We start from the raw sequence: 27,427 nt of genomic DNA, 5'->3' as shown, positions 1-27,427 counted from the left end.
ATGCAGATTAATGTATGAATATGATAATAGGTTTAATAAAAACTGCTGTGACTGTATTATATCGGTCATAGGTTTGGAATAATATAAAGAGACTAGCTGACCCGGCAAACGTTGCTTTGCCATATAAATTATTTCTAGTATGTATATATCCCACCAAAACATTTAAAAATGTAAAAAGAGCCAAGCATAATATTGCATAGATTTAATACTTCTGTCGTAAAAAGTTTTCAGATCACATTCAAGCCAAGCCTACAACTCATTTTGTAATTTAAATCAACATTCAGTAACTGTATCAATAGATTTCTTTATTTTATAATTATTATAGTGGCTTGGCCATTGCCAAGCTCTAGGGAAATAATCAGCGACTAATTGGATTTTTTGGGTACCATCGGCTACATGCGTCGTTACATACTAAAACACTTTACGCTTGCCGTCTGTGTATACTTACACGATTTCATACTTGAAATCCTCCAAATATTATGCAGTTTTATAATAATTTGTTTCTCTTGTGCTCATTGCCAAGCCTTTATAATAATTATAAAATAAAGAAATCTATTGATACATTTACTGAATGTTGATTTAAATTACAAAATAAGTTGAAGGCTTGGCTTGAATTGATCTGAAAACTTTTTACGACAGAAGTATTAAAGCTATGCAATATTATGCTTGGCTCCTTTTACATTTTTAAATGTTTTTGGTGGGATATCATTTCTTTTTTGAAGGTTTATTTTTCTTTTCAGGTCACGTTATAACTTTTCTGTACTTAGCTTAGCACTCATTCCCTATCTCCTTTATATTTTTCTTTGAGGCTTCGTTTGTTCTATAGGTGGACAACGTAACGTAAATAATTCTGAGTTCTGATTCGATTATTATATTCATACATAATTGACTCTTAATCTTTAATACATGAAGGTGGTCATTTTTAGCATTACCGTTGAATACATAGCAGCACTGATGTACGCGTCTCGACGTTCCTCGCAGGAAAGGAGCACACCTTATTTCAAATAGCTATATTAGTTGCAATTTTCACAAAATATGTATCTCTGGTGTCGTTATAAAAGCTAATAGTCCAATTAAAATAAAATAAATTATTAATAGCGGGCCTCATACAACAAACACGATTTTTTCCCGTTTTTTGCTCTATATCCATAATGGTAACAGTAAGGTTTTTGAAAATTTCAGAAAATACTCAACTATACTTTAGCTTTACTGATTAACAATAACAATTAAATAAACTTATTATTTACGGTGGGCTCCCATACAAATTAACAGTACGGAACCCTATGTACGCCAGTCCGACTCGCACTTGGCCGTTTTCATAATTTTTCCTTTCATTGTGAATAAAGATCTATCCGGGTACCAAATTTCAAAGTTCTAAGTCTGCTAGAAGTACCTTAGAATTTTGATGATCTGTCAGTCAGTGAGTGACAAAACTTTGACTATCCGTAACTATTAAAATATTTTTCGAAATTTCCTGTAATTTGGAGGCTAAGCTAGTTTTAATACTTGCTCATAGTGACCGAAATTCTAAATCCCTAGCTTTGTTAACATCGAAGATAAAGGGGGTGTGAAATAGCCGCGAACCGCTTCGAGAATAGTATGGTAGTTATGTCTATTGTGGTACGGCCGTGCCTTTGCTAACAAGCTTGGCTGGGGCACTGCCGTGCCCCCAGATTAATACGTGAGACAAAAACTTTGTATCCCTTTTGACAAAAAATGGGAAAACGTAGGTGAATGAAATTTTGCACAGCTATAGTTTTTTTTTATTAAATAATGGGGCAAACGAGCAAACGGGTCACCTGATGGAAAGCAGCTTCCGTCGCCCATGGACACTCGCAGCATCAGAAGAGCTGCAAGTGCGTTGCCGGCATTTTAAGAGGAAACAGGGTAATAGGGGAGGGTAAGGAAGGTAAGGGAATAGGGGAGGGTAGAGAAGGGAAGAGAAGGGGATAGGGGAGGGTAGGGATGGGTAGGGTAGGGGATTGGGCCTCCGGTAAACTCACTCACTCGGCGAAACACAGCGCAAGCGCTGTTTCACGCCGGTTTTCTGTGAGAACGTGGTATTTCTCCGGTTCGGTCCGCTCCGGTTAGTTTTCAATTATGGTTTTTTTTATTGATTCTAAGATACTATTAGACAATGCTTATACAGCCAGTCTAAGATCAGCGGAGTCCCAGAGACAAGAGTTGAAAAAAATATGATTAAGTCAATATTTTTGTACAAAACATATGTAGTAGTCCTAATGTCGTTGAAACTAGGGTCGAATTTCGACCATTGGGCTGGGCATCTCTAGTCAATATTAAAAGTAGATAAAAACCTATTCTTAGGCCTTACGAATGTACATACAAAATTTCATTAAAATCGGTTCAGCCCTTTTTGGAGGAGTTCGCGCACAAACACTGTGACACGAGAATTTTATTGTTTTAGATAGAGATGATGATAATGTCAGAGTCTGCCTGATTTTCTGCAGAATAAAATAGAGACGTAACCGTTAAGAGGGCAACTAACCCAAAAAATCAAACATCGTCCTTCTCTCTTCACACTCACGGCCATCTTTCATATGCCAGGTGAAAAAGGACGACACGGATTCATCGCCAAATTAGTTTTTTCTCAATAACTCGATAAATATACAACATTTTAAAAATCCGCTAGGTCGATCTCTCAATGATAGAATTTTATACAATGTGTTAAAATATTAACTTAGTTCAATGCACGGTTATGGCAGTAAATGAAAAATTCGTGAAAATTAGATGCATCTTTGTGATTTTTTTCAATCGAGAAAATTTTAAGATATCGTGTTTTTGCTCAGTTCCAATTCTCGGAAATATAATGTAGTATCAAATTTTAGAAAATGAAACAATACAGAGCTTATTTTCAAGTATAAAAATGAATTATAAAATTGACACTTTAGGGTTAGTCGCCCCCTGTACATTTCAACCTCATAACAGCTATGTGTTATTTTTTATAAGTCTGCTAAGTATCGACTTGCCTATAGATAAGTCGAGGCGCCCCTTTATATCTGTGGTGAAATCTCGCCCAGGCTGGCACGTACATAAAATGAACAATATGAACTGTACGAAACTGAAATTAGTGTTACTAACCTTATCACACCTTTTTTTGCACTCAGGTATTCATCGCGGCGGCGCATTCTCTTCAAGACAGCGGCAAAATGTTGAACGTGGAAACAGAGCGACTCTTTTCAAACATGCCTGATGTGCTCAATGCGAGTTTGACCTTCTGGCAGACGGCTTTTCTGCCGATGATCAAGGATTCCGTGGCACAGGCTAAGCCGTAAGTATATGCGTTGTGTATTACTAATATTGGTAAAGCGGAAGAGTTTGTTTGTTTGTTTGAACGCGCTAATCTCAGGAATAGCTAGTCTAATAGGAGCGAAGAAATGGAGGAAAATGTGGAATAAACGGCGGTAAATTATTTTAAAGAGATTATTTAAACGCGCTAATTAAAAAAAAACTTACATCGGATTCGGTGACGGTGGCCGGTTTCAGTGAAACCAGGCCAGTTACGCAGGAGTAATTTAATAGTGCCCAAGTGTGTGCGCAATATGCGCAATACACAAGAGCACTCTCCATTCCTTTACTCTCCTAACCCAGTGGGACGGAAAACTAACACGACTGGCAATCATCTAGATTGTGTATTGCTCGTATTATAGTACCGTAAACTTTACAGTCCCTGAAGGAAGTACTCAAAAGCGAGCACTTTCCAATGAAAGCCAAAAGAAAAGTGTTCAACTCATGTGTTCTGCCATGCCTTACCTACGGCTGCCAAACATGGGCATTGACACAAGAACGTCTCCTCAAACTCAGAACATGTCAGAGGTCAATGGAAAGGAGTATGGTAGGAGTCACACTAAAACATCGAAAAAGAGCAACAGCAACTAATTTATGTTGCTCTTTTTCGATGTTTTAGTGATTTTCGATGTCACATACAACAAAAGTAGAAGACTTAATAAAGAAGATAGGACAGCTGAAATGGCGATGGACAGGACACATGACAAGGGAGAGGATAGAAAAATGGACAAAAAGAGTATCAGAATGGTAACCCAGAGACGGAAAGCGAAAAAGAGGAAGACCAATTAGACGGTGGCCCAATGACATAACAAAGATAGCAGGAGTAACGTGGATGAGAGTGGCTAGGAACAGAAAATAATGGAAAAGGCTGGAGGAGGCCTATGTGTCACAGGACACGCTGATTACCAAGCTAGAACAAGACACTCCAACTTTGATATTATGACAAAAATACCAGCAAAAAGGCTAATGATAATAATAAACTTCACAGGGTGTATAAACAATGTTATAACCTACGAATAATAAAAACTATTATAACGGAATACTTTAAGGTGTATAATATGAGTCCCCTATGTAGAGAAGAAATAGACTATATTATTTGTTCATAATGTTATTTGGTTCCTACACATACATATTTAAATTTTCCATAGAACTTGACACTCATTTTATACATCTCCATCCTTTTTACGGCGAAGTCCATAGACAAGAATAATGTTTGTATGGAACTTGGCTCTCCATTTTTACATTTATGTTTTTGGAGGATATTGTTGTTACAAACATTCTATATTACAACCGTAATTACCTTTATAGAATTTTATTGATAGATGGTGGACCTACTCAACGTGGTTAGATTATCACTTGCCCAGATCAACTTTGACTCAACATTACCCGAACGAATAACGTAATTATCCTATCGGTCAGTACTCACTATCGGTATAACTCGATAGTTTTACTCCAAATCGAATAAACATTATTGTGTAATTTACGCAAAATTTACAGCTCGAAGGCTCGCATCGAGCCGGCTCGATGGAATTAACTAGATCTAATTTCCTTCGAACTTACTCGATGCGAGCCGTCGAGCTTTACTCAAGAATGTGTTGAATTGTAAGACTTGCTTAATGTGGCCACCGGCTCCTTAGTTGAACAGACATCTTTTGGTTCGAACAGTTTGGTGAATACTGAACGGGGCGCGTTACTGAATAGATTAATGCTGTATAATATATTATGTGGACGAAAGCCCAAGCTTGGTTTTACCCTGATTGCTCGATCGAGTAAAACCGTATGTGAGTACTTAGCATTAAAGCCAATTGATAGTGCATCGGTACATAGACTTACTTATTATATTATACCCCTGAATATGGGCTAAAAGTATGAAGTAAATAAAGACAGAAAGCAAAGAATAGAGCGTTATGATAGAGCAAAGCCATGCAAATTTTTCAGTGTATTTTTTGGCCTCGTTTTAACTCTTATAGTATTACGGATAGGGTACAGAGGAGGCTTATTCAAATTCGAACTTCATTTCGTTTTCACGGGAGGATTTACTGCGAATTCATCATTGATCCGTCTTAGTTCAACGTCATAATATGCCAAAGTGTGTATGTATATCTGGCTGTTGCCTCTGTTGCCTCTTCATGACAAGGTTTTGTCATGGGGATTGCCATGATTTATACGTGGGAGAGCCATGCTTCGGCACGAATGGGCCGGCTCGACCGGAGAAATACCACGTTCTCACAGAAAACCAGCGTGAAACAGCGCTTGTGCTGTGTTTCGCCGAGTGAGTGAGTTTACCGGTGGCCCAATCCCCTATCCCATTCCCTTCCCTCCCTCCCCTATTCCCTTCCCTTCCTATCCCTACCCTCCCCTATTACCCTATTCCCTCTTTAAAGGCCGGCAACGCACCTGCAGCTCTCCTGATGCTGCGAGTTTCTATGGGCGACGGAAGTTGCTTTCCATCAGGTGCCCCGTTTGCCTGTTTGCCCGTTATTTCATTAAAAAAAAATTTGGAATGGAGTACTTTGTGTCCCGGGAAAGCACATAGAATCTGGGGGCACGGCAGTGCCCCCGCCAAGTCGAGCTACTTTTTATCCCGGAAAATGTACGATTCCCGCAATAAACGAATTTTCGCGCAAAATGTGGTTCGGGCGAGTTGCTTCTGTTCTCTTTGTTTATTGCTTTTCTTCTGATAGAATTTGACATTATCGAAATGTACTATTCATAATATAAAGACAGAATTTAAACATATTATGTATGGTACGGCTGTAAATAAAACCACAGCAGAACATTACAACCCCATTTTAGAACCCTTTGAAGAATGCATAGCTACTATTTAAAATGAAATAGTCATACGCGATAACATTATAAACATTCATACCTACCCATTCGTCAAACTAAACTTTCCCAGTTAGAAGTGAAAAAGTTTCAAGAGATCTGTTAAATTGAAAAAAAAAGGTTCGGTAACGTGTCTGAAGGGATAAAATATGTGATGGATGAAATGTGGATGGGATAGGAAGGGTTGTTGGGTGCAGACGTGTGTGGTAGACTCGCAGTAAAAGTGATATTAAGCCCCATAGGTACTCAGAAAATAACGAAGTAACTATTCAATGATCTGGAGTGTGCAACTTCCAATTATTGATACTTTAAGTACCTCGCATTACAGACAGTTCTAATAATTATTATCGTTCATAAGTATTTGCACAGAAAAAAAATAGGAGCCCAATAGCGGGATATGTTTAACTGCCAAAGTACCACTTTGATTTATACTGATACTATAGTTTGTGCGTTTTAAGATGATATGGGTGACAGTTTTCATATTGCTTGCTACGGGTTTTTTTTTACAAGAAAACAAAAAAAAACAAAATGTAATAAATTCTATTCCATCTACAAAACAAATGTTTCCTATAATTGTAAATGAATAAAAATGAAAAGTTGCTAAATGCTAACTTATTAATATAAAATTATAAATATTAACTGTGAAATAGGAGTATAAAATTATTGTTACGGAAACATTTGAAAAATGTCAGATGCATGAAACGGAACTTATGTCAATAGAGATTGACTCTGCTGAATCGAAATCAAATCGATAAAAAGGCCATCTTAAATCGCCGGTACCACTGAAATGTCAGTACGAAATCGATAATTTCGATTGCAATTCCTTTACGAAGTGATTCTATATTTTTAAATTATCGATTAATTTTTGTTAGGTAACTTCCCTACTACTGTCAATTATAATGTGTCACGCGGTTTGCGTGCATAAAACGCACAAAGTATAGATAATGCCCACAACTCCGTTGCGCTATAATTCGTTTATCACGCGGGAACCAGGACTTTTTCCACGTAGTATCTCCATAAAAAATTGCAGCAAAATCGGTTCATCGGTCTGGGCGTGAAGAGGTAACAGACAGACAAACACACTTTCGCATTTATTAACATTAGCGTGGATTGCAAATTCTAAGGTGTTGTCTATTTGTTACCTAAATCTTCACGCTTAGACCGCGCCCGCTTGGTCGGTGCCTGATTCTACACTCATCTGTGTTCTGTCATCTGCGATATAACATCAGAGTCGAGGCGAAAACGATAATGACGTTATTTCTTTTGTCATCACACAGACTGGCTCAAACGGGATGCTTTTTTTGCCCACAGGTTCAACACAGAGCTGATGGCCCCCGGGTTCTGCAGGTTCCGGGAGATCCTGTCGCCGTACGACCGGTATGTCAAAGACCAGAGCAAGACCGTGGAGTACCTGCGCAGCATCAGCACCGACCCGGAGTTCACCATGTATCTGAACTGGTGTCACTCGCACAAGCTCTGCAACCGGTGAGGACACATCTGTCTAGGGCTTGATTACAACTATCGAGTAGAGTGGTGAGACAATCAAATAGGCCGAGAGCACTGTCTCGCCAGTCGCCACTGACTTTTCACTCAACTCGGTGTGAACAAGGCATTGGAGCGCTTTCGCGTCTGATCCGAATTCGATTCGTACACTCGAAGTCTCGACTCGGATCGGAATACGGACGTATTGCGAAAGCACACTTATCAGGCCCTCATGCACCCGTTCGGTGCATGCATCGTTCAAAATATCGTGCGTATCTCTTTCATAAATTCATAAAAAAGATAACATGATAATCTATGATGAATTTTACCCTGACTCAAAAACCTGACTAATGCGTAAAAAGGAAGCAAGTCGAACTAGGTTCTAAAAAATGTATTCAAACCTATTTAGATATGAAAAATGAATCGCACGCTTAAATTCTTATAACTCTCTCCCGACACCCTGGGAATAAAATATTTCCGATAAGATTTTGATTTATGCTCCAAAGAGACTCAATATAATATAAATATTGAATAACCATTGTAGCCCGCAAGTTCGTCGCGTCTAATTTCGTTAATTTCGGGAATCGTATGTGTATCTAAGTCTAGATGTGTAAGCTCGTAACTTAGAAATTTTGATAGAATTAGATTAATAAGTGAAATAGTTAACGGCTTATAATTAACTGATCACCAGAAATAGTAACATTTCACAGACAAAAATAGTAAACGATCACCAAAATACAGACCACCATTTTAATGTAAATGATAACCAAAGATTTAACATCTCGCTATCCTATTTATGTAAAATGACTCCAAATAAATCATTGTATAACCAAAAATAGTAAATGATCACCAACATTATACTAGCATCTTAATGTAAAATGATCACCAAAGATTTAACAGCTCGCTATCCTATTTATACAAAATGACTCCAAATAAATCTAACTGACACACTCAGACACATTTAATTATTATGATTAACCTTCAATTTAATTATGAGTTTGACAGACAACTTAAAGACAAAGTTTTGAATTTATAACATTTATGTAATAATTAATGTTCCATTGAGTGCGGCAGGTAATGTTGTTTTAGTTTTTTGCCATCAACATGTACTAAAATGGTCAAGACATTTACGGGTTTTACACCAGAAAAAATATATTTGCATCACTATACTTTCTGCATCAAAATCTAAGTTTACCAAAAAAATTTAGTTACGATCTACCCTAGATCTAAAACATCTAGATCGATTATATTTTTTGTTATAAGAATTATGTCTTTTCTCGAGGCTTACTAAATTCGTCGTCATAGATTCAGCAGTTGTAGCGAAAAGCGTGAAAAGGTAAAAAAAACATACAGATACGCTTTGCTATTTAGGGTGAAGCCAAACGAGCGTAATTTGTGAGTTGTGAGTCGCAGAATTTCGGCTGGCAGAAATTCTGCTGCATTCAGTTTCACACAAAAGTCCTATTTGATTCACACGAGCATAATTTTGTGAGTCATGATTTGTATGAAAAGATATTTACGCGGCAGAAATTCTGCGACTCGCGACTCACAAAATTACGCTCATTTGGCTTCACCTTTACAGTATAAGCCTGGGTTCCATTATTCAAATTTTAGTAGTGTGTATAGTTGACTCATCTTGTCGTTGCAGGCTTCAACTAGCAGACTTCTTGGTGAAGCCCATGCAACGCCTAACTAAATACAGCCTGATACTGCGGAGAATCATCACACACACTGACACAGAGCCAGAACGTACCTCGCTATTGGCTATGGTGAGTACATACTCTAGTCTCAAGTTTGTGTCTAAAATGCCAGATTATTTTACAAAAGTGCTATTTGATTTTTTATTAACATGCAAACATAATTTCAAAACAAGACTATGGCACGACGATACCACCTCCTACGTCAATCTACCAAACTAACTACTAATTTATCTTAATGTACCTTAAACCAACGATATTAATACACGTGAAATATAAGAGCTAAATCAAGTAGATATCAATATTATAACACAATAATTAAGTCCGTCAAACGAATACGGATTCCAATTTGAGATTTAATCCAAATAGCTCCGGGTAAAGAAAAAATTCACCGCTGAAATAGCTGGTGTACAAAATATAACATTAACAATTTTTAGATTGAAATACGTGGAGCATTTGTAATGGAATGGAAAATTATTTGATGTTCGCTGCGCTTGCACTGAATTTAAGTATATATTCATACATTGAAATATTTATTTATAATTTATTTATAAATTCTTTATTTGCATTATAAACAATAAAAAATAACATTAGGCAAGGAACATAGCAAATAGGCGGCCTTACCGCTTTCAGCGGTTTCTTCCAAGCAACCAAAATATGGTGGCAGAAAATAATGTTAAAGTGCTAAACTTAAACAAAGAAAAAAAAATATCCTCATATATTTATAAAATATATATAGTAATATATTTATATATTTTATTATGTGTAATATATATATATATATATATATATATATATATATATATATATATAGAAATACTATTATTTTACTTATCTAGTACTTATCTTTTACCGTAAATTGTAAAAGCTTTGATTATTTCCTCGTAATCGAATTGTAGAAGGATAAAATAAAGTCAAAATGTTGCCTATATAAAATAGATTGTTAATAGAATCTGTTATCACTTATCACGAAAGTGATTTCTTAACCCACAAACAGTAATCAAGTACTGACAGAGACAGATCGACGCGCAAGTGTGACGCAATCACAAAGCCGTACACCTGAGCTTATTTTGGTAATCTTTTTAACCAACTTCCAAAAAGAAGGAGGTTATATGTTGAACTTTTGTTTAGCAATAGCAAAGTTTGAAAAAATCTTCATTATCTATTAGCACAGTCAATAAAGTAGTTGTAGAATGCGTGAGCGGCAGGGAACCTAAGCGATTTCTGCAGGAAAGTTTTCAGGGTGGTTAGGGGCAAAACATACTAAAAGTCCTGACGTCTAGGAGGTGAGCTGGAGGGGGGGGGGGCGACAAAGGTCTTAATTTTTGTTTTTTCGCCAATAACTAAAAAACGATGCGTTATAGCAAAAAGTATTCAGCTTATTAAATTCTCTATAAGTAATTTAAATTTTATACAGTTTTAGAACTACACGCTCAGGAAAAGTGAAAATTAAAAAAAAGCTTTATTTTAAATATGTACACGTATTCATTTCTAATTCTGTTTGTAGTAACAAAATGTTGTTTTTAGTAAAGCCTCAGATGAAAAAGTCGTATATTGTTCCTGGCGTCAAGAGGCCTTCATTTTTCCACCCTCACTCTCGAGGGATCAGCTCATTCCCGATGATTCATGGTGTTTTTTATTGATATAACTAAGCTGGCAAACAAGAGTATGGACTACCTGATGGAAACTGGTTACCATATTGCCTATGCGACGTCTGCAACAGGGGTGCTACAGGTGCGTTGCCGCTTTAAGGGGTGTGATGAAGGGATTGGTCTGGTAGGGACCAATCCCTTCATCACATCCTACCCCCTGGATAAGGGGATGAGGGATGTAGGGTTCAGTGAGTGAGGCCTTCTCCCTCACCGAATGAAGCATAGAAGCGATAAAGCTATTATTCAAATAGAAATAGAAAGGAATATTTAAAAATAAAGCCTTTTTTAATTTTCACTTTTCCTGAGCGTGTAGTTCGAAAACGGATGAGAATTTGGAAAAAATGTATAGAATCTAAATTAAAGAGAATTTAATAAGCTTTAATTTCATCATAGTATATTTTTTGCTACAACGCATAATTTTTTAGTTATTGGTGAAAACCCAAAAATTGACCTTTTGTCACCCCCCCACCCCCCCACCCCCTCCCTCCGGGACTCACCTCCTAGACGTCAGGACTTTTAGTATGTTTTGTCCCTAATTACCCTGAATAAGTTCCAGCAGAAATCGCTTAGGTTCCCGCTCACACACTCTATTCCCTCGTTTGAGTAATTCGTTAACCGGACTATATGGCCACACCGTGCTTTTGTTTTGTTCATCAAGGGCATGCATTATAGCGCAGTCAACGGCGCACGTGAGGCATGCCAGCAACGGAAGCGCTCTGACCATATCCAAAACTTTCGCTTGGTTCTTTTTTTCTGGAATTTCTTATGACCAAATAAGTCGCACATATTCCACCCCGTAAAATGTTACAATAATCTGACAGACACTGCAACTGAAGAAAAAATTACAATGTTGGCGTTGCGTTCGTTGACGCATACAATTATTGAGTGCGCCAAAACGAAAGTTGAATGAAAGAAGATGACGAAAATTGAAGATGAAAGCGCATAGTGTGGACATAGCTATTGAGCACTATGACTGCACAAAGATTAAGGCTTTTTACAGACGAACGGCACGTGTCGGCAGCACGCGTCGGCAGCAGTCGACAGTTTATGACGCTTGCAGGGGCCTACCATGACCTTTCCTAAAACTATCATATTTCCAGAACTTGTCTTTGTTGTAAGATTACAATAACATTACCGTAATCACTTTTCAAATATAATTTTACTAAAAACTAAAAAAATGCAAAAAGTAATTATAATAAAATTAATAAATAAAAGATATAACATCCGCCTTCGAGAAGCCAAGTAAAATCAACGCTGGACCATTTCACCGATTTCCGAGTTCAGTGGCCGTCTCAACACCTGTTGAGAGACATTGATGTTTCAAAATAAAACGTAATTGCTTCTCTCCCTTCATTTGTCTTTTCTCAACTTATAATTTACTTCGCAGGAAACATTTACGAAGAACTACGTACTGGATTTGAACCGTTCGGTGCGTCAACGCGAGGAGCTCGAGAAATTGGAGGAAGTTGCAAATTCGATTGAAAGTTACGAAGTAGTAAGTATATTTTATCTTATTTCATGTATCATCATTTCTTGTCTCGTTCTTCCCTTATTATTTTAGGGATTATAAAGAAAACGAATATTGTAATTTATTGTAAAAGATATGAATACAACTGATAATTTTGTGTTACGACTTATGAGATAATATTATGTTGTGTGTGTCGCAGTCATCTGGTTTAATATGCGATTCGATTGAATGACTAGCGCATTCATTGAATGACACCATTCAATTGAATGACTAAAGAACAACTCGTCACGTCGTTGACTGTGACGTTTAACGTTTTGACTAAAAGTCGATTATTCGTTTAATCGACGTTCGGCCGAGTCATTCAATTGAATGGTGTCATTCAATAGCCGCGTACTGACCAAGCGAGCAGCCTCGCGCGGCAGCCTCGCGAGGCAGTTGCTCGGTCGGTCAGAATGTGCCTACTGAGCGCGGCAAACGTACCGAGGCGCCTTTGAGCATCGACAAAAACCGACAATGCTTGGCTCGGGCCAAGCATTGTCGGTTTTTGTCGATGCTCGCCGATGAGCCGAGGCACGCTCGGGCGAGGCAACGCATGTGTTTCCCTCGGGCGAGGCACGTCCTGACCGACCGAGCAACTGCCTCGCGAGGCTGCTCGCTTGGTCAGAACGCGGCTAATGAATGCGCTAGTCATTCAATCGAATCGCAGATTGAACCAGATGACTGCGACATGTTCACTATTCATGGGCGCTTCTTTGAGATACTTCGAAACTGAGCTGATGTTTTAGCAGATTTTTATACACCGTTTGAAAAAAAATCTTTAATTTGTAAACGTTCGAAGTTATGAATTAAAATGGATACACGAAACTCATTTTTTGATTTCCAAAATATTCTAAAATCTACATATTATAAACAAATTTAACAATCTTTACATTTTTGCCCTCTGATTTGAATTCCAAACCCGTCCGGTTCGAACGACCATAGTCTAATCTCCATGGATCGTTAAGGTAAAATGTAAAATTACACGTAAAAGTGAAAAAGATTTAGAGAAGACTTTTTAATTTTCTAAGATGTTTTTTTTCATTATTAAGCTGTGCCGACGAACATTTTTTCGTAGTGTTTAAACATAGTCTGGTTTTATGAGGTGAATTGACGAGACCAACGTAAGTTTTATACCCGGTTACAATGATTTTTAACAAAGAGTTATAATCTTTTCGATAGCGTTGTTGATCGGTTAACGTTTCGACGGTAGCCAATTAAAACGCTAGTCAATAATAAACACCTATTAAAAATATTTCAGAAAATCAGCACCGGGCTTTATTGAATAAATAAATTACCAAAAATCCACCTCAGAAACCTGGCAATAATTCGGTTAAAAAAGGGCTAACTGAAACCTCATTATTTATTCAATTATGACCATAATTATTCTAGGATTTCAAGGACGAGGACTTGGATAGATACTTTCGCATGTTCTCGCAACTGAATCTAAGATCCCCCATGGTTGGCTGCGTGGGATCCCAAAGTCGATGTGTCGTGTTTCAGGGGGACATGAGATTTAAGGACAACGTTAAAGAGGCAAGCCACCATTCGCTACAATTCTCACGTACACTCGTAGTCAAAACACTTTTTTTATTTTAAGAAAGTAACATTAAAAAACTTTTCAATTTTTAATATTTTTTCATAGCTAAATATATTAATATCGGATCACTATTTAAACACACTATAGTCATTTACTTAAAACATAATAATATGTAATAAAAAACTGAGCTATATTTAGGAAATCTCCTATTGGATGCATCCAAAATTTGTTTTTATTTTTTTATATTATTGTTCAAAAAGACATATAGATCAATAATAATTTAAAAAATATTTAATTTAAAAATCAAAAATGCGTGTTGTGTGTATAATATGTTTTATATTTTAATTAAAAAAATATTTATGATATTCCAAGTTAAAATGAAAAAAAATTGGTCTTTATGTCTATCGTATAATTATCTAGTAGCAAATGCACAAGATATATTTTATGCATTGCGAATTTATTTACAGGTATTCAGGACAATTGGCGAAATATATATTTTTGTAATATGTATTGGCTCGCCTTGGCGGGGGCACTACCGTGCCCCCAGATATTTTTTTTTGACACTTAAGTATATTATTTTTTTGCAGATCGAAGTTCACGTGTTTTTATTGACAGATATGTTATTAGTTTGTAAGAAAATGACGAAAGGAAACTATCCCTACAAATTAATAAGGTATTATTTTTTCCGTTTCTCGTGCGTGGATTACGTGCAAGGCGAATTATTTTTATTTTATATTTTATTTTGTAGACCTAAGTATATGATCGATCGTATGATACAATTCCCAAAGTACATAAGCAAGACTAATAAAGATCTGTCCGGGCTAGTGTACGTCGTAGTGGACGACGTGGGGTCATCTTACACGAGTTTCGTCCTGTCAGAGACAGCCAAAGACCCGAATCCCTTACAAACGCTTCGAGTAAGTACAAACATTATTATTTCGCGCACTTCAGCTATGTCACAGATTAACTCGCGCTCGTGACTGTACACGAATACTAATTTGTATTCCCGTTATCTTAGTTCATAAAAAATGCTATGCTAATAGCTTTACCGCGGCAGTTCTCGAGTGCCACACGTATTTTTTTTTTTTTTTTACTAATATAATTGGCATAATATGTATTTGTAATGTATATTTATACAAAGTTATTGCTATTTATTTATTTATGAACATCTAGAAATTTCACGAGCCTCTTGTTTTAGACGTGGGAACTAAAAGTAAGGGAGGCGAAAATGTCTTATGATTTGAGTGTTTGGTTCGCGAGGAACCCTCACCGTGACCTCAGCGAAATGGAAATGGATTCGTCAGATTACAGCATTTTCAGCAGGGTATTTATTTTTCTTTATTTACATTATTTTTATTTAGTGTAGACCTAGAAAGAGTAGACTAGCGAACATAGTCAAATCGCTTTTGATAATTTCGACGGCTAAGTCAGGAATCAAAATGCATGGTATTTCACGTAAGGCATCGTAAGCGCCATGTCACTTACGTCATGTGACATGGCGTTTACGTTATGTTATGTTAAACATCATACATTATTGATTCTTATCCTCGCCATCGGAACTATCTAAGACAATTTGACTGAGTGTCTAGAGATGTTAGCCAAGTTGCCCTAACTTAAATGACGTCAAAGAATTTCAAAATGAAAATAAATGTTATTTAGTATAAGCATCGCTTAGTAAGGTTCTGCGATGCGTATGTCAATAACCATTTTTCGGACTGAATCGTCGTAATTAGGGATGGTAACTAAGCTAAAGGCTCGGATACTGCACATGCCTATCTACCCAGTAGTTTGCTTCATAGAACTTCCGCAAGTGTACTCTTACTCACTCTGCACTAAACAACAAAAATAAAACTGCGTCACGACTGATTTGCCACTAAAATGGGAGTGACCCACGCAGCTAGCCTGTAGCTTATAAATTGAGGTAAAAACATGTTACGATTTTTTTCGTGACACTTTCTCAAAGGCCCCACTTCACGTTAGGTGTGATGGGCAACCATGCTTAGCTGTATATAGCTCGCACAACTAACCCCGATCATAGGCCTAATGTAATTGCTTAAGTCTGTCATGGGTCATGAGTCATGACTCATGACCCAACGTAAGAAGACCACATACCTAATAATATATATTATAATAAGGTATGAAGTAATTTTAACATCAGGTGTACATTTTTATATAGGTATTTAGAATAGATGATGCTTGTCCTGTAAGCGATATTAAGTAACACACATTATACTCGTACAGCATGCGAAATAGTTTACTTGATTATAATGTAACACATAATTAATATTGTAATAATTAATAAGTGCTTTTGTATGCACGACTGGCGAGTTATAATTGGACAGAAAGTAGTAAACAGTTTAAAGTTAATTTTTCGATAACGGTACGGTTACTCTGTATAAAGCAACTCTTAGGGCCTGTTTCACCACTTCCTGATAAGTGACGAATAGGCTATCCACCAATTAACTTGACTGATCAAGTATGGAGAATCTGTCAAAAAAGTTGTGATTAGCCTTTTCGGCACCTTATCGGCACCTTATCAGGAAGTGGTGAAACTGGCCCTAACCCTCGGTAACCCTGTAGATTGATGCAAATTACTTAAAGAACAAAGTTCACAATAATTATACCGAATACCTGTCTTTTCCGAACAGCCCCTGTAGACAAGTGGCAAAACGCTAACGCTAACGCTAGCGCTAGCGCTACAAAATGTATGGATTTGACATTAGTATTCGCTAGCGAAGCGATGACTCATGTCAAATCGCATACATTTTGTAGCGCTAGCGTTAGCGTTAGCGCTTTGCCACTTGTCTACAGGCCAAGGCCCTTTCAAATTGCTCTCTTCTACTTTCCACTATCTTGGACTCAAACCTTGATCAAACAAAAACAATATTTCCTAACTCTATCCATAGATCCTGAAAGAGATTAGGCCTTTGTGTAGCCTTATGTGTACATTGTAATATTGTAAGTTTTTCTTGTGCACAGTAAATTATTAAATATTAAATAAATATTTGGGGATTTCACCTTAAAATGCAAGTCCCGTTTAAAAGGTTGTGAATTATTTGGTGCGCGTAATAATTCTCATCCGAGTAAGTTTCCACACGAGCAGGGTACTCCGGAAGACTCCATCGCGGAGACCGAAGCGAGGGAGCGGGTCGCTGTGATGTTGCATAGGAGTATTGGTACTTCCACTGAATATGACATCACTCAGTCCATCACTACAGACTCTTTTGAAGGTAAGAATCATCGTTTTCTCCAAAGTGTATTTATATGACGATTATTATATCTAGTTTTATCTTTCACTCCGTAAAATTTTGATTGATTTTGATTTTGGTACCCTCAATATTTATTGAGGGTATATTGAGGGTACCAAAATCAAAGTTGACAACTTTTTAAAAATAGTTTTAAGCGCTTCAGTTGTTGTGTTAAAAATTAAAAATTATTTTAAATACTGAATTTAGAATATGTCACAAAAACGCGGCATTATGGTCACGTGATCACGATTCACGAAACAATCGTTCATGAAACAAAACAAGCGTTGACAGAGCAAAAGTGAGTAAGCTCTTAACCTAACGACTGTCAATTTTGTTTGACACTGAACGATGACGTCACTGCTTCAGATTGGCGTTTCCAATCACGTGACTTACTGCTTACAGTTAATAAATCCAATTTTTTTCAATGTAAAATAAAACACATCAATAATTATTTTTTCGTTATTTGTATTGTTTTAGAGTTTTTATCAATAAATCTATAAAATTAAATAATTATTTTAAAATTTTGAACATACGGTCAACTACCGGATTACCGCCACATCGCACTATGGAAGTTTTCTAAGCGCGTCGCTATATATGCGACAGCTGAAATTAATCGCGTGGGCTTCGGCCTGACCGAGCATACCAATTAGTCCAATTACCACCTCGCTTGGCGAAAATCTGACGAAAGTCAGGCAAATGAAGCTATACTATTGATATTATTATAAAACAAATTCCCCGATACACAGCGACGGTGGAAAAGCATCCGTGTGTTCCAACTTACAGTAGACTAGATGTCCTTCTTCCAGACTTCGCCCGCGTAAATTAGGAATTTTACAGAAACCGTACATTTTCCCATAAAAAACAGCTTATGTCCCTACTACCTTCACTTGGTCTACTCTATATCTGTGCTTAATATTGCCATAAAAATTGCTCCAGTAGTTCGTAATTTCTAATATTTCCCCCGTTTTTCCCACATTTTCTGAGTTTCTTCGGCCGTATTAGTCTTAGCGTGAGTAAATGAGCTATCTAACACTGAAATAAGTTTTTAAATCGGACCTGTAGTTCCTGAGTAATCTCAGGAACTACAGTACGCGTTCAAGCAAACATTAAAATCTATAGGTTCAAGCAATCTATAGGTATAGATTTTTTTTAAATTATCGCTTGACAAACTCGAGTCTCGATCTAAAAGACATGAATGAAAAGTACCAATAACAGCGTGATTATGGTAGTGATGATGATGATGAATGTAATTTGCATAGTAGCATATGCTTTCCGTTTTTAAAACAACGCCGAAACTCCCAAACTTGTATCTATAAAGAATCAGGAGTTCTCCCAGCACCTTCCGAACCACGGTATACCAGGTACACCTCGGTGCAAAATCTTACTTGTTGGTAGCATCTGCTTAGAATACTTCTTACGAAACAGATGTTACCACATGTTTCCCTATAAATTTTGAGGAGTTCCCTCGATCACTTATGGATCCTTCATCAGATCAACACTTTAGTGAATATAATACCAAATTAGGATGATTACCCTATATACCAAAAGAAAAAATTTGAAAATCGGTTAATAAACGGCGGAGTAATCGTTGAACATAAGAAAACGAACATAACACCTCCCCCATTTTGAAAGTCGGTTAAAATTGTAGCCTATGTGTTATTCTGATGTATAAGCTATATTATTGTAAAGTTTCATTAAAATCCGTTCAGTAGTTTTTGCGTGAAAGAGTAACAAACAACCATACATCCACACATCCACACATCCGCACATCCACACATCTACACATCCATACATCTATACATCTATACATCCAAACAAACTTTCGCCTTTATAATATTAGTAGGATTGAATTCGGTAGCAAAATTATTAGATATCAAATTATATACGTATACTTTACTATTTATCAAAATTGATCACAACCCACAATATACTTGAGACGTTTAGAAGTCTGCAATTTTCCGGATAAGTATTTTCAAACGATACCCAAGTGTGTTATATATCTGATATTATGTTATGAAAACTGGGAAATTAAATAAATATTTTAATATCAATTTCATGATTTTATAAGACCGATTTTACAATGTAGGTTGTAGCGGGAAGCCGGGTAGAGCTGGTCTGCGACACCTCATACACCGGACGTCCACAGCCAGTTCTCGCAACTCACGCTTGTCCAGTTTCCAACAGTCCACCAGGTAACCACAACCGGCCAAATGCTACACCAATATCACAGTAATTGAAAGTATCGAACGGTTTTTTAAGTAGCGTTACATTTTTAATAGCGTTTTGATTTTGATCTCTTTTGATTTTGATCTTTAGTCATGAGTCACGACCATAAAGTTAATATGCGTAGCGGAATAGAGCAACAATCTCGAGCTGTCAAACGTAACCGAAATTGGTTTCATCTGCGTGTAAAAATATGTGTACGTATACACTTACACAAGCATGATTGAACATGATTTCTATGAGATTAAATTGTCAACGTGCGGCACATGCCGACTGGACGTCGAAAAAGAGTGCTGCTGTCGCAGTGTTACTGATAGTGGCATCTCTCTTGCTCAGGCCTTTGTTTCTCTATTCCGCTAGGTATATTAACTTTATGGTCACGACCCGTTCTGAGGTCACGACTAATATTGTCTCAAATCACCTGACTAAATAACGTCGATTCGTCGATACGTAAATTTGATAGCAGATAGATATAAGAAGTATTTTTTTATTCCTAATCCTAATCATACGTGTTATTTAGCGCGGCTTCGCACGACGAGCCGCACGCTGGTCCCAGTCGTCTCTACAAGCCAGGGATTTCCTGTGAACACACCATATTACCACCACACGGCACAACAAACAGTGAGTATAAACTTCCACACCGATCCCGGGGACCGTAGCCTGTTTCTCTAATAAAACAGGCTAGCTACCCAACCCCCTGATTCACTAATCACGACACGCAATTCGACTCGGATTCGGATATTTCATAAAATATTCCCCCGACTGCATTTTATAATCTTCTTCTTCTACATTTTTCTATGTAGCCTTCTATTCATCTTGATTCTTGGCATGAAACTCGCAAGCAAGGTTCGTATCAATTAAAACATGGATTCGATGCCTCAGGCAGCATTAGGTCTTGTTTCGATCTCTTTTGTTAACATTCTTTTGCAGTCGGGTTTTTTGATTTTTAGGGTTCTGTACCCAAAGGGTAAAACGGGACCCTATTACTGAGACTTCAATGTCTGTCCGTCTGTTTATCCGTCTGTCTGTCCGTCTGTCTGTCCGTCTGTCTGTCTCCAGGCTGTAACTCAAGAACCGCTATAGCTAGACTTCTGAAATTTTCACAGATTATGAATTTCTGATGCCGCTATAACAACAAATACTAAAAATAAAATAAAGTTAATATTTAAGGGGGGCTCCCATACAACAAACGTTATTTTTTAGTCTTTTTGGCTGGTAATCCATAATGGCAACATACCGGCACTTGAAATTTTCACAAAATCCTCAATAATTATATGTGTACTTTAATATTAAATAATAAAATTAAAATAAAATAAATAATGAAATAATAATTAATACAAAAAACACAATTTTTTTCTATATAACTATACGGAACCCTTCGTACGCGAGTCTGACTCGCACTTGGCCGATTATTGATTTTATATTTTACTTTATTGGCGACTTTTTAGTTTTTAGTCATCTAATCATTTCCACAATCAATCTAATAAAAAATTGAAAGACTACCGTGCTGATATTTGTAAATTATAAGTGTAATACGTAGGTACATTATAGGTTTGGTACTGTTTCAATTGATGTTTCTGGTTTTAAATACCTAATCATTGTTTTTTTTAATACCTTATCATTGAATTATCATCTTGTTTCAGTATTTTCAGTAGATTTTTAATTGTAGTAGTTATCAATGTTTTTTGTTTTTTAAGTTTATCGTTCCATTTCATATTAAAACTGTAAGTTATATTATACATATTTAGAATCAGTGTTTAAAATCCTTTATTTAGATACCCCACTCGATATTATGCTTGGTAGATTTTTTTTTACCTCACTCCATTAGATTTAGCGGTTCTGGAGATGCAAGGTAATAAATAATATTACATAGTAAAGTACATACAATTGACACGCGCTAATAACATAACCCGTCCTGACAGGCGGGTAATAAAAATTCCGAATCCGAGTCGAACGTAAATCGTGAATCAGCCCTCAGGAGTAATTTTATATAGTATCTAAATGTGTGCGCAGCACGGAACATAATTTTTTACTTTTCCGTGGTGCGCAGAATCTACACACTTCTTTCTTCCTTGTAACCCAGTGGAACGGATGACGCACTATCGGTGAGAGGTCATATTATGGTTGACTTTTTCATGCCCATTCGACACAATGTGCATCGTCTTTCCAGTCAGACGAGTCAGACAATCCTACCTAATCAGTTTTTTTTTTTCGTATATAGTATCTGTAGCCATAATCGCGGAGCACAGTAGAAGAAATGATCGATGGATAGTTTTAGTGGTTTCTGATATGAACCCACGAAATTACGGATATATATTCTAGACCTGTATTTCATTTGGCTGTGAAATTTTAATGTTTTGGAATTCGTATTATATATTTCTTACATACTTGTCCGATCACTGGTCCAAGCCGATGCTGTAGAGACCGTTTTTGAGATTCATAATACACGTCTGACTTGTGAAATGACCTGTCCCCGATCACAGAAAGAAGTGAGATGATGGAATTCGGATTTAACGCGTGAATTATATCAAAGAAATAGTTGTACGTCTACTTCAGACGGTATATTATATATATTATATAATATTATATAAGAGTTCTGATCGGATGTATAAAAAACTTATGCTCTAGTTATTTAGAGACACCGATTATTTGTCTCCCCGTCGACCCAAATAAAGAATTATTTCATCTTCGCTTATTTTTATTATCAAGAAACAGCAAATACATAATAAGCTATTGTTAGAATTCTACAAACACAAAAATAGAAAAGAAACTAAGAACAATTATTTTGTTAATGTATTTTCTCTTAACTGAAAGTCATTAGTCGATTTAATTAGTGAGAGAGACGAAGTATTCTTCTTACTACAACGGACATTCGTGACATTTTATTTAATTATAGATCGAATTAAATAATTTCTGAAGATAGTAGTAGGAAATATTGTAATTTTCTAATACGTGTACCGCAGGTTTCCTTTTTTTAATAAACAATTAATAAATATATATTAGAGTTAACTTGTCCTAAATTATTATAGAAGTTATTGAACGGACACATAGGATGTTTTCATCTCCTTCCTAGAATTCATTCCGAAGGAAAAATAAATAGCATTAAAGAAAACAAATCAGAAATAATATTTTATTGCGCTCGCAACAACTGCTCATTATATTATCTGAGAGTATTGTATAACATTTCAAGATCTTACGAGAGGTATTGTAATAGCATTAAAACAGCGGCGTTATACTTAGCTATAAGGAGTCGGAATAGAATCTTCGCTAATAATGATACTAGACTTCATAATTTTGTATTGTATTGTATTATTTGCACTTTAACACTTTTAATAGCTTTACAGCACTCTCGACTCAGACTCCTACTCGTAGGTTCGATGCCCATACTTTGGAACACCAAATATTTAGAATTTTCTTAGAAATGTTGTTGAGAAGTCTGTTCCCCCCAAAAAATTTATTAAAATAATTGGCCAAGTGCGAGTCGGACTCGCGAACGTAGGGTTCCGTACCATTATAGAACAAAATAAGGCCAAAAATTATGTTTTTATATGGGGGTTTTTAATTTTTTATTTTATTTTAATATTATTATAAAATATTAAATTACACATATAATTAAGGACTTTGAGTAAAAATCAAGTACCTACCTGTTGCCATTATTGATATAGAGCAAAAAAGGCCAAAAAATCACGTTTGTTGTATGGGAACCCCCCTTGAATGTTAATTTTATTTTGTTTTTAGTATTTGTTCTTATAGCAGCAACAGATATACACGATTTGTGAAAATTTCAGAATTCTAGCTATAGCGGTTCTTGAGTTACAGCCTGGAGACAGACGGACAGACATCGAAGTCTCAGTAATAGGGTCCTGTTTTTACCCTTTGGGTACGGAACCCTAAAAAACTCTGTTCATTTGATAGTCTTAAAGTATAATCCAGCGGACGGGTATGTAGAAAGTCGGAAGTGAGCCCTATCTGTTGGCGGTCATGTCGGTCCATCCATCCACGGGTTACGAGCCCAGTGGGATAAATAGGTCATCCATCGAATTCGGCGTGGGAGGAACAATATATATGTGTTCGTAGAAATATTGTCTGGAATTTCAACTAACTTACAGGTAAATGATTATAATCATTTACCTGTACTACACCTGTAACTTACAGGTAAATGAATATAATCATTTACCTGTACTACACCCGTAACTTACAGGTAAATGATTATAATCATTTACCTATTACTACACCCGTAACTTACGGGGTTGTAAGGCTGCGTTTCCACCGGAGATGAGCTAAGCTAAGCTGCGTTGCGAGGAATGTGTTTTACAAGAATCAATAAAATCATTGCGCTGAATGTTTCAGGCAAAGGAAGCGTGTTCTTATAAACACATTGCTGGCAACGCAGCTTAGCTCAGCTCCAGTGGAAACGTAGCCTAAGTATCCACTTTACTAAGATCTACACTGTTTAGGACTTTAGGTGCTTTGGCTGGAATCTTGACACGGTTAATAGAGTTTATTTGTAGCCAGTCTAGGCGGCGGTATGCGAACGTCCACCTCTCGCAGGAGGGTTACAAGCGCAATATATAAAGTAACACATTGCTGAATCACAATTATAATTCACAATATATCTGTCATTACAACTGCTTAACAGGCAATAAGAAGTAAAAAAAAACGTTGTTGTCTGATACGTTAGAAAAGTCGCTTGGCAGGCTAAACATTGCATTGATCGACGAAGTTATAAAGTGTCACCTGATAGACAGCTGTTGCTTTGAGACTGGGTTGATTCAGACCGCAACGCGACGCGTAGATGCATTTCTAAATTAGTATGGATTTGACAGATTCGCAAGACGTCTGACGCAATTGAAATCTGTGATAATGTCAACCGACTGCCACGAGAATCGAGATCCTTGAATTAAAACTGTAACATCTGCGGGGTCTCTTCGGAGAATCATAACATAATATTATATTTCTTTTATAAAATGCAAAATAGTAGTTATAGTAATTCGTACTAATTTAACATTCGTCAGTTTGACAATTCTGGCTATTCATTTAACCCTTTAGCCGCCAAGGTCGGAATAATCCGACAAATATTTTCGTGCCCATTTCGCCAAGGTCGGATATTTACGACCAGTACCACTACTCGGTTAATCTGCCTTTTTTGTTTGATAGCACTGTATAATATTAAAATAATGTTAATACTTGGTAAAAAGTTAACGAAGTAATCATTTACAATTGATTACATTTTAGTTTCTTAATTAGAAGACCTAAAAATAATGTCTAAAGTTAAATAAATTACCGAAAATATTCTTAGAAAAGTGTATTGATGTCTAACGCCCGAGTCGGAAAAATCCGACAGTAGGGACGGGACATAAGCAATGATTTACAGTTAATACAAAAATCCACATAAATTAAAACATTTCTGTTTTTACTACCTAATCCATACTTCCATACTAATATTATAAATGCGAAAGTGTGTCTGTCTGTCTGTCTATCTGTTACCTCTTCATGCCCAAACCGCTGAACCGATTTTGCTGAAATTTGGCATGGAGATACTAAGAGTCTCGGGAAAGGACATAGGATACTTTTTGTTCCGAAAAAATGTACGGTTTCTGCGCGACAAACGAGTTTTGGTGCAACGAAGTTGCGGGCATCATCTAGTTTATTATAAAACAAATAAAGCAATGGTTACTGAACAAATAAACGTGTTTGTTTTACTCAATTTATTATAAATATAGTATAAAAATTTCAGTGATTAAACTGACGATTTCCATCCCTAGCCTGCATGTTTAGAAACGAATGTTGTCAGCACACCCTGCGCCACGGTCGGAAAAAGACGACCGCTTCTGACGTCATAAGCGAGTGCCGCCTTCTAGAATTTTCCACTAGTGTTGTGCTTATGATGATGCTATCGATAAATGTGATTGTAGTGGATACTTAAATTAGAAATAAGTAACAATAAATTACAAAGTAACGCTTTCCTATCTGTCTGTCTGCTACGACATTTAGATGAAATTGTATGCGTGTAAAGGGGATGGGATATCGATCTACTATTGAAAATCTATATTTGTAGTAGGTTATATATTTAAACAACTCAATTGTTTAATCTGTGGAAACTATGAAATTAATATTATTTGAAGTGTAATAACAAATATCGGGAATTATGTCACTTCACTATTCAAGCTGTTTTTATCTAATGTTTTTGCCAGCGTTGTATATTTACTAACAACATTATGGATTCAAATACTAGATATCAGTTTATACTTTATATAAATTATAAATTAAGAAATAAATTATCCACATCGAAATAGATAAGTATTGCACATCACTATTTGTTGTAGGTATAAATTTTTCGATATATGGTGCCGGCGCTGGAGGCACGACAATTGATTTTAAGCTCGGCGGTTAAAGGGTTAAGTACTGAATTGATTTGAGAGAAATAATTGCAAAATCTCTCTCTTTATTAGTAAACCAGATTCTGATCACTAATAACACCAAAATTTTCCCACCATAATGTAAACCTTTCCTGGACTTCCAAAATAATTCAAAACTAAATTTTTGCAAATTGGTACAGCCGTTTTCGAGTTTTAGCGGGACTAATAAAACTGAAATTCATTTTAAGTGCTCCCGTACCGAAAGGGTAAAAACGGGATCCTATTACTAACACTTCAATTTCTGTCCGTCTGTCTGCCTGTCTCCAGGCTGTATCCCAAGAACCGCTGTAGCTAGACTTCTGAAATTTTCATAGATTGTGTATATCTGTTGCCGCTATTACAACTAATACTAAAAACAAAATAATTTAAATATGTTAGGGAGCCTCCCATACAACAAACGTGATTTTTTTGTAATTTTTTGCTCAATATCAACAATGGCAAGAGGTAGGCGCTTGAAATTTTCACAAAATCCTCATATATAAATGTAAACTTTTAAAATAATAAAATAAAAAAATAAAATAAATATTTAAGGGTGGGTCCCATACCGAAAACATAATTTTAGCCTATTCTGTCTATATTGGTACGGAACCCTTCGTGCGCGAGTCCAACTCGCACTTAGCCGATTTTTATTGTAGATCATAAACGGTTTATATAAGGAAATCGTATAAATCAAAGTATTTACAGAGCAAGGCGAAGTTTCAACCGTAACCGGGGCTGTCCAATAAGGCTTATATCCGAGGGCCAACTCTCAGCTAAAATTATATTAAGCTTTGAAAGCCAACCGATTCGATTAAAGCGCTCTGTTCATTTTCAGCTAAATTAATTGGCGCAGTGGATGCACTATTTATAACCTCCACTTAGTGTTTTATTAGAGTCATAAATTGTTGCCCTTAACTTTATCAATTGATTTTTAATAAAGTTATGTATTTAACTTTAGTCTTTAAAGACTCAAAGACTTTACCTATTAGCGAACCGAGTTGTGCACATTATGTAGTACTTGATGACGCCCGCAACTCCGTTGCGCCAAAACTCGTTTATCGCGCGGGGACCGTGAATTTTTCTGGGACAAAAAGTATCCTATGTCCTTTCCCGGGACTCAAAGTACCTCCATGCCAAATTTCAGCCAAATCGGTTCAGCAGTTTGGGCGTGAAGAGGTAACAGACAGACAGACAGACAGACAGATAGACAGACAGACAGACAGACGGACAGACAGACAAACACACTTACGCATTTATAATATTAGTATGGACTTGGATAATCCATACTATACTAATATTATAATTGCGATGTGAGTCTGTCTGCTACCTCCTCATGCCTAAACCACTGAACTGATTTTGCTGAAATTTGGTATGAAGATACTTTGAGTCCCAGGAAAGGACATAGGGTACATTTTATCCCGAAATATAATGTTCGGTTCCCACGCGGTAAACGAATTTATGCGCAACGGAGTTCCTGGTATCGTCCATACTAATCCATACTAATATTATATTAATGCGAAAGTGTGTCTGTCTGTTACCTCTTCACGCCCA

At 36.5% G+C, this 27,427-nt stretch overlaps 2 protein-coding genes across 2 annotated transcripts in view; both read left to right on the top strand.

Moving 5' to 3' along the window:
• The window catches only part of LOC121738754, a 127,918-nt gene extending 113,764 nt beyond the window's left edge, over positions 1 to 14,154 (top strand). The window contains exons 7-12 of the mRNA XM_042130989.1: positions 3,126 to 3,289; positions 7,444 to 7,617; positions 9,263 to 9,383; positions 12,351 to 12,458; positions 13,860 to 14,003; positions 14,113 to 14,154. Of these exons, the coding sequence (XP_041986923.1) occupies positions 3,126 to 3,289; positions 7,444 to 7,617; positions 9,263 to 9,383; positions 12,351 to 12,458; positions 13,860 to 14,003; positions 14,113 to 14,154 (753 nt within the window). The remainder of the gene's footprint in view (positions 1 to 3,125; positions 3,290 to 7,443; positions 7,618 to 9,262; positions 9,384 to 12,350; positions 12,459 to 13,859; positions 14,004 to 14,112) is intronic.
• Positions 14,155 to 14,614: 460 nt separating this feature from the next.
• The window catches only part of LOC121739113, a 28,976-nt gene continuing 16,163 nt past the window's right edge, over positions 14,615 to 27,427 (top strand). The window contains exons 1-6 of the mRNA XM_042131440.1: positions 14,615 to 14,680; positions 14,756 to 14,924; positions 15,206 to 15,331; positions 17,111 to 17,237; positions 19,342 to 19,447; positions 19,999 to 20,099. Coding sequence (XP_041987374.1) covers positions 14,625 to 14,680; positions 14,756 to 14,924; positions 15,206 to 15,331; positions 17,111 to 17,237; positions 19,342 to 19,447; positions 19,999 to 20,099 — 685 coding nt within the window. The 5' untranslated portion in view covers positions 14,615 to 14,624. The remainder of the gene's footprint in view (positions 14,681 to 14,755; positions 14,925 to 15,205; positions 15,332 to 17,110; positions 17,238 to 19,341; positions 19,448 to 19,998; positions 20,100 to 27,427) is intronic.

Source organism: Aricia agestis, chromosome Z (genome assembly GCF_905147365.1).
Source record: "Aricia agestis chromosome Z, ilAriAges1.1, whole genome shotgun sequence".
NCBI lineage: Eukaryota > Metazoa > Arthropoda > Insecta > Lepidoptera > Lycaenidae > Aricia > Aricia agestis.
This window is presented reverse-complemented; position numbering and strand designations above follow the sequence as displayed.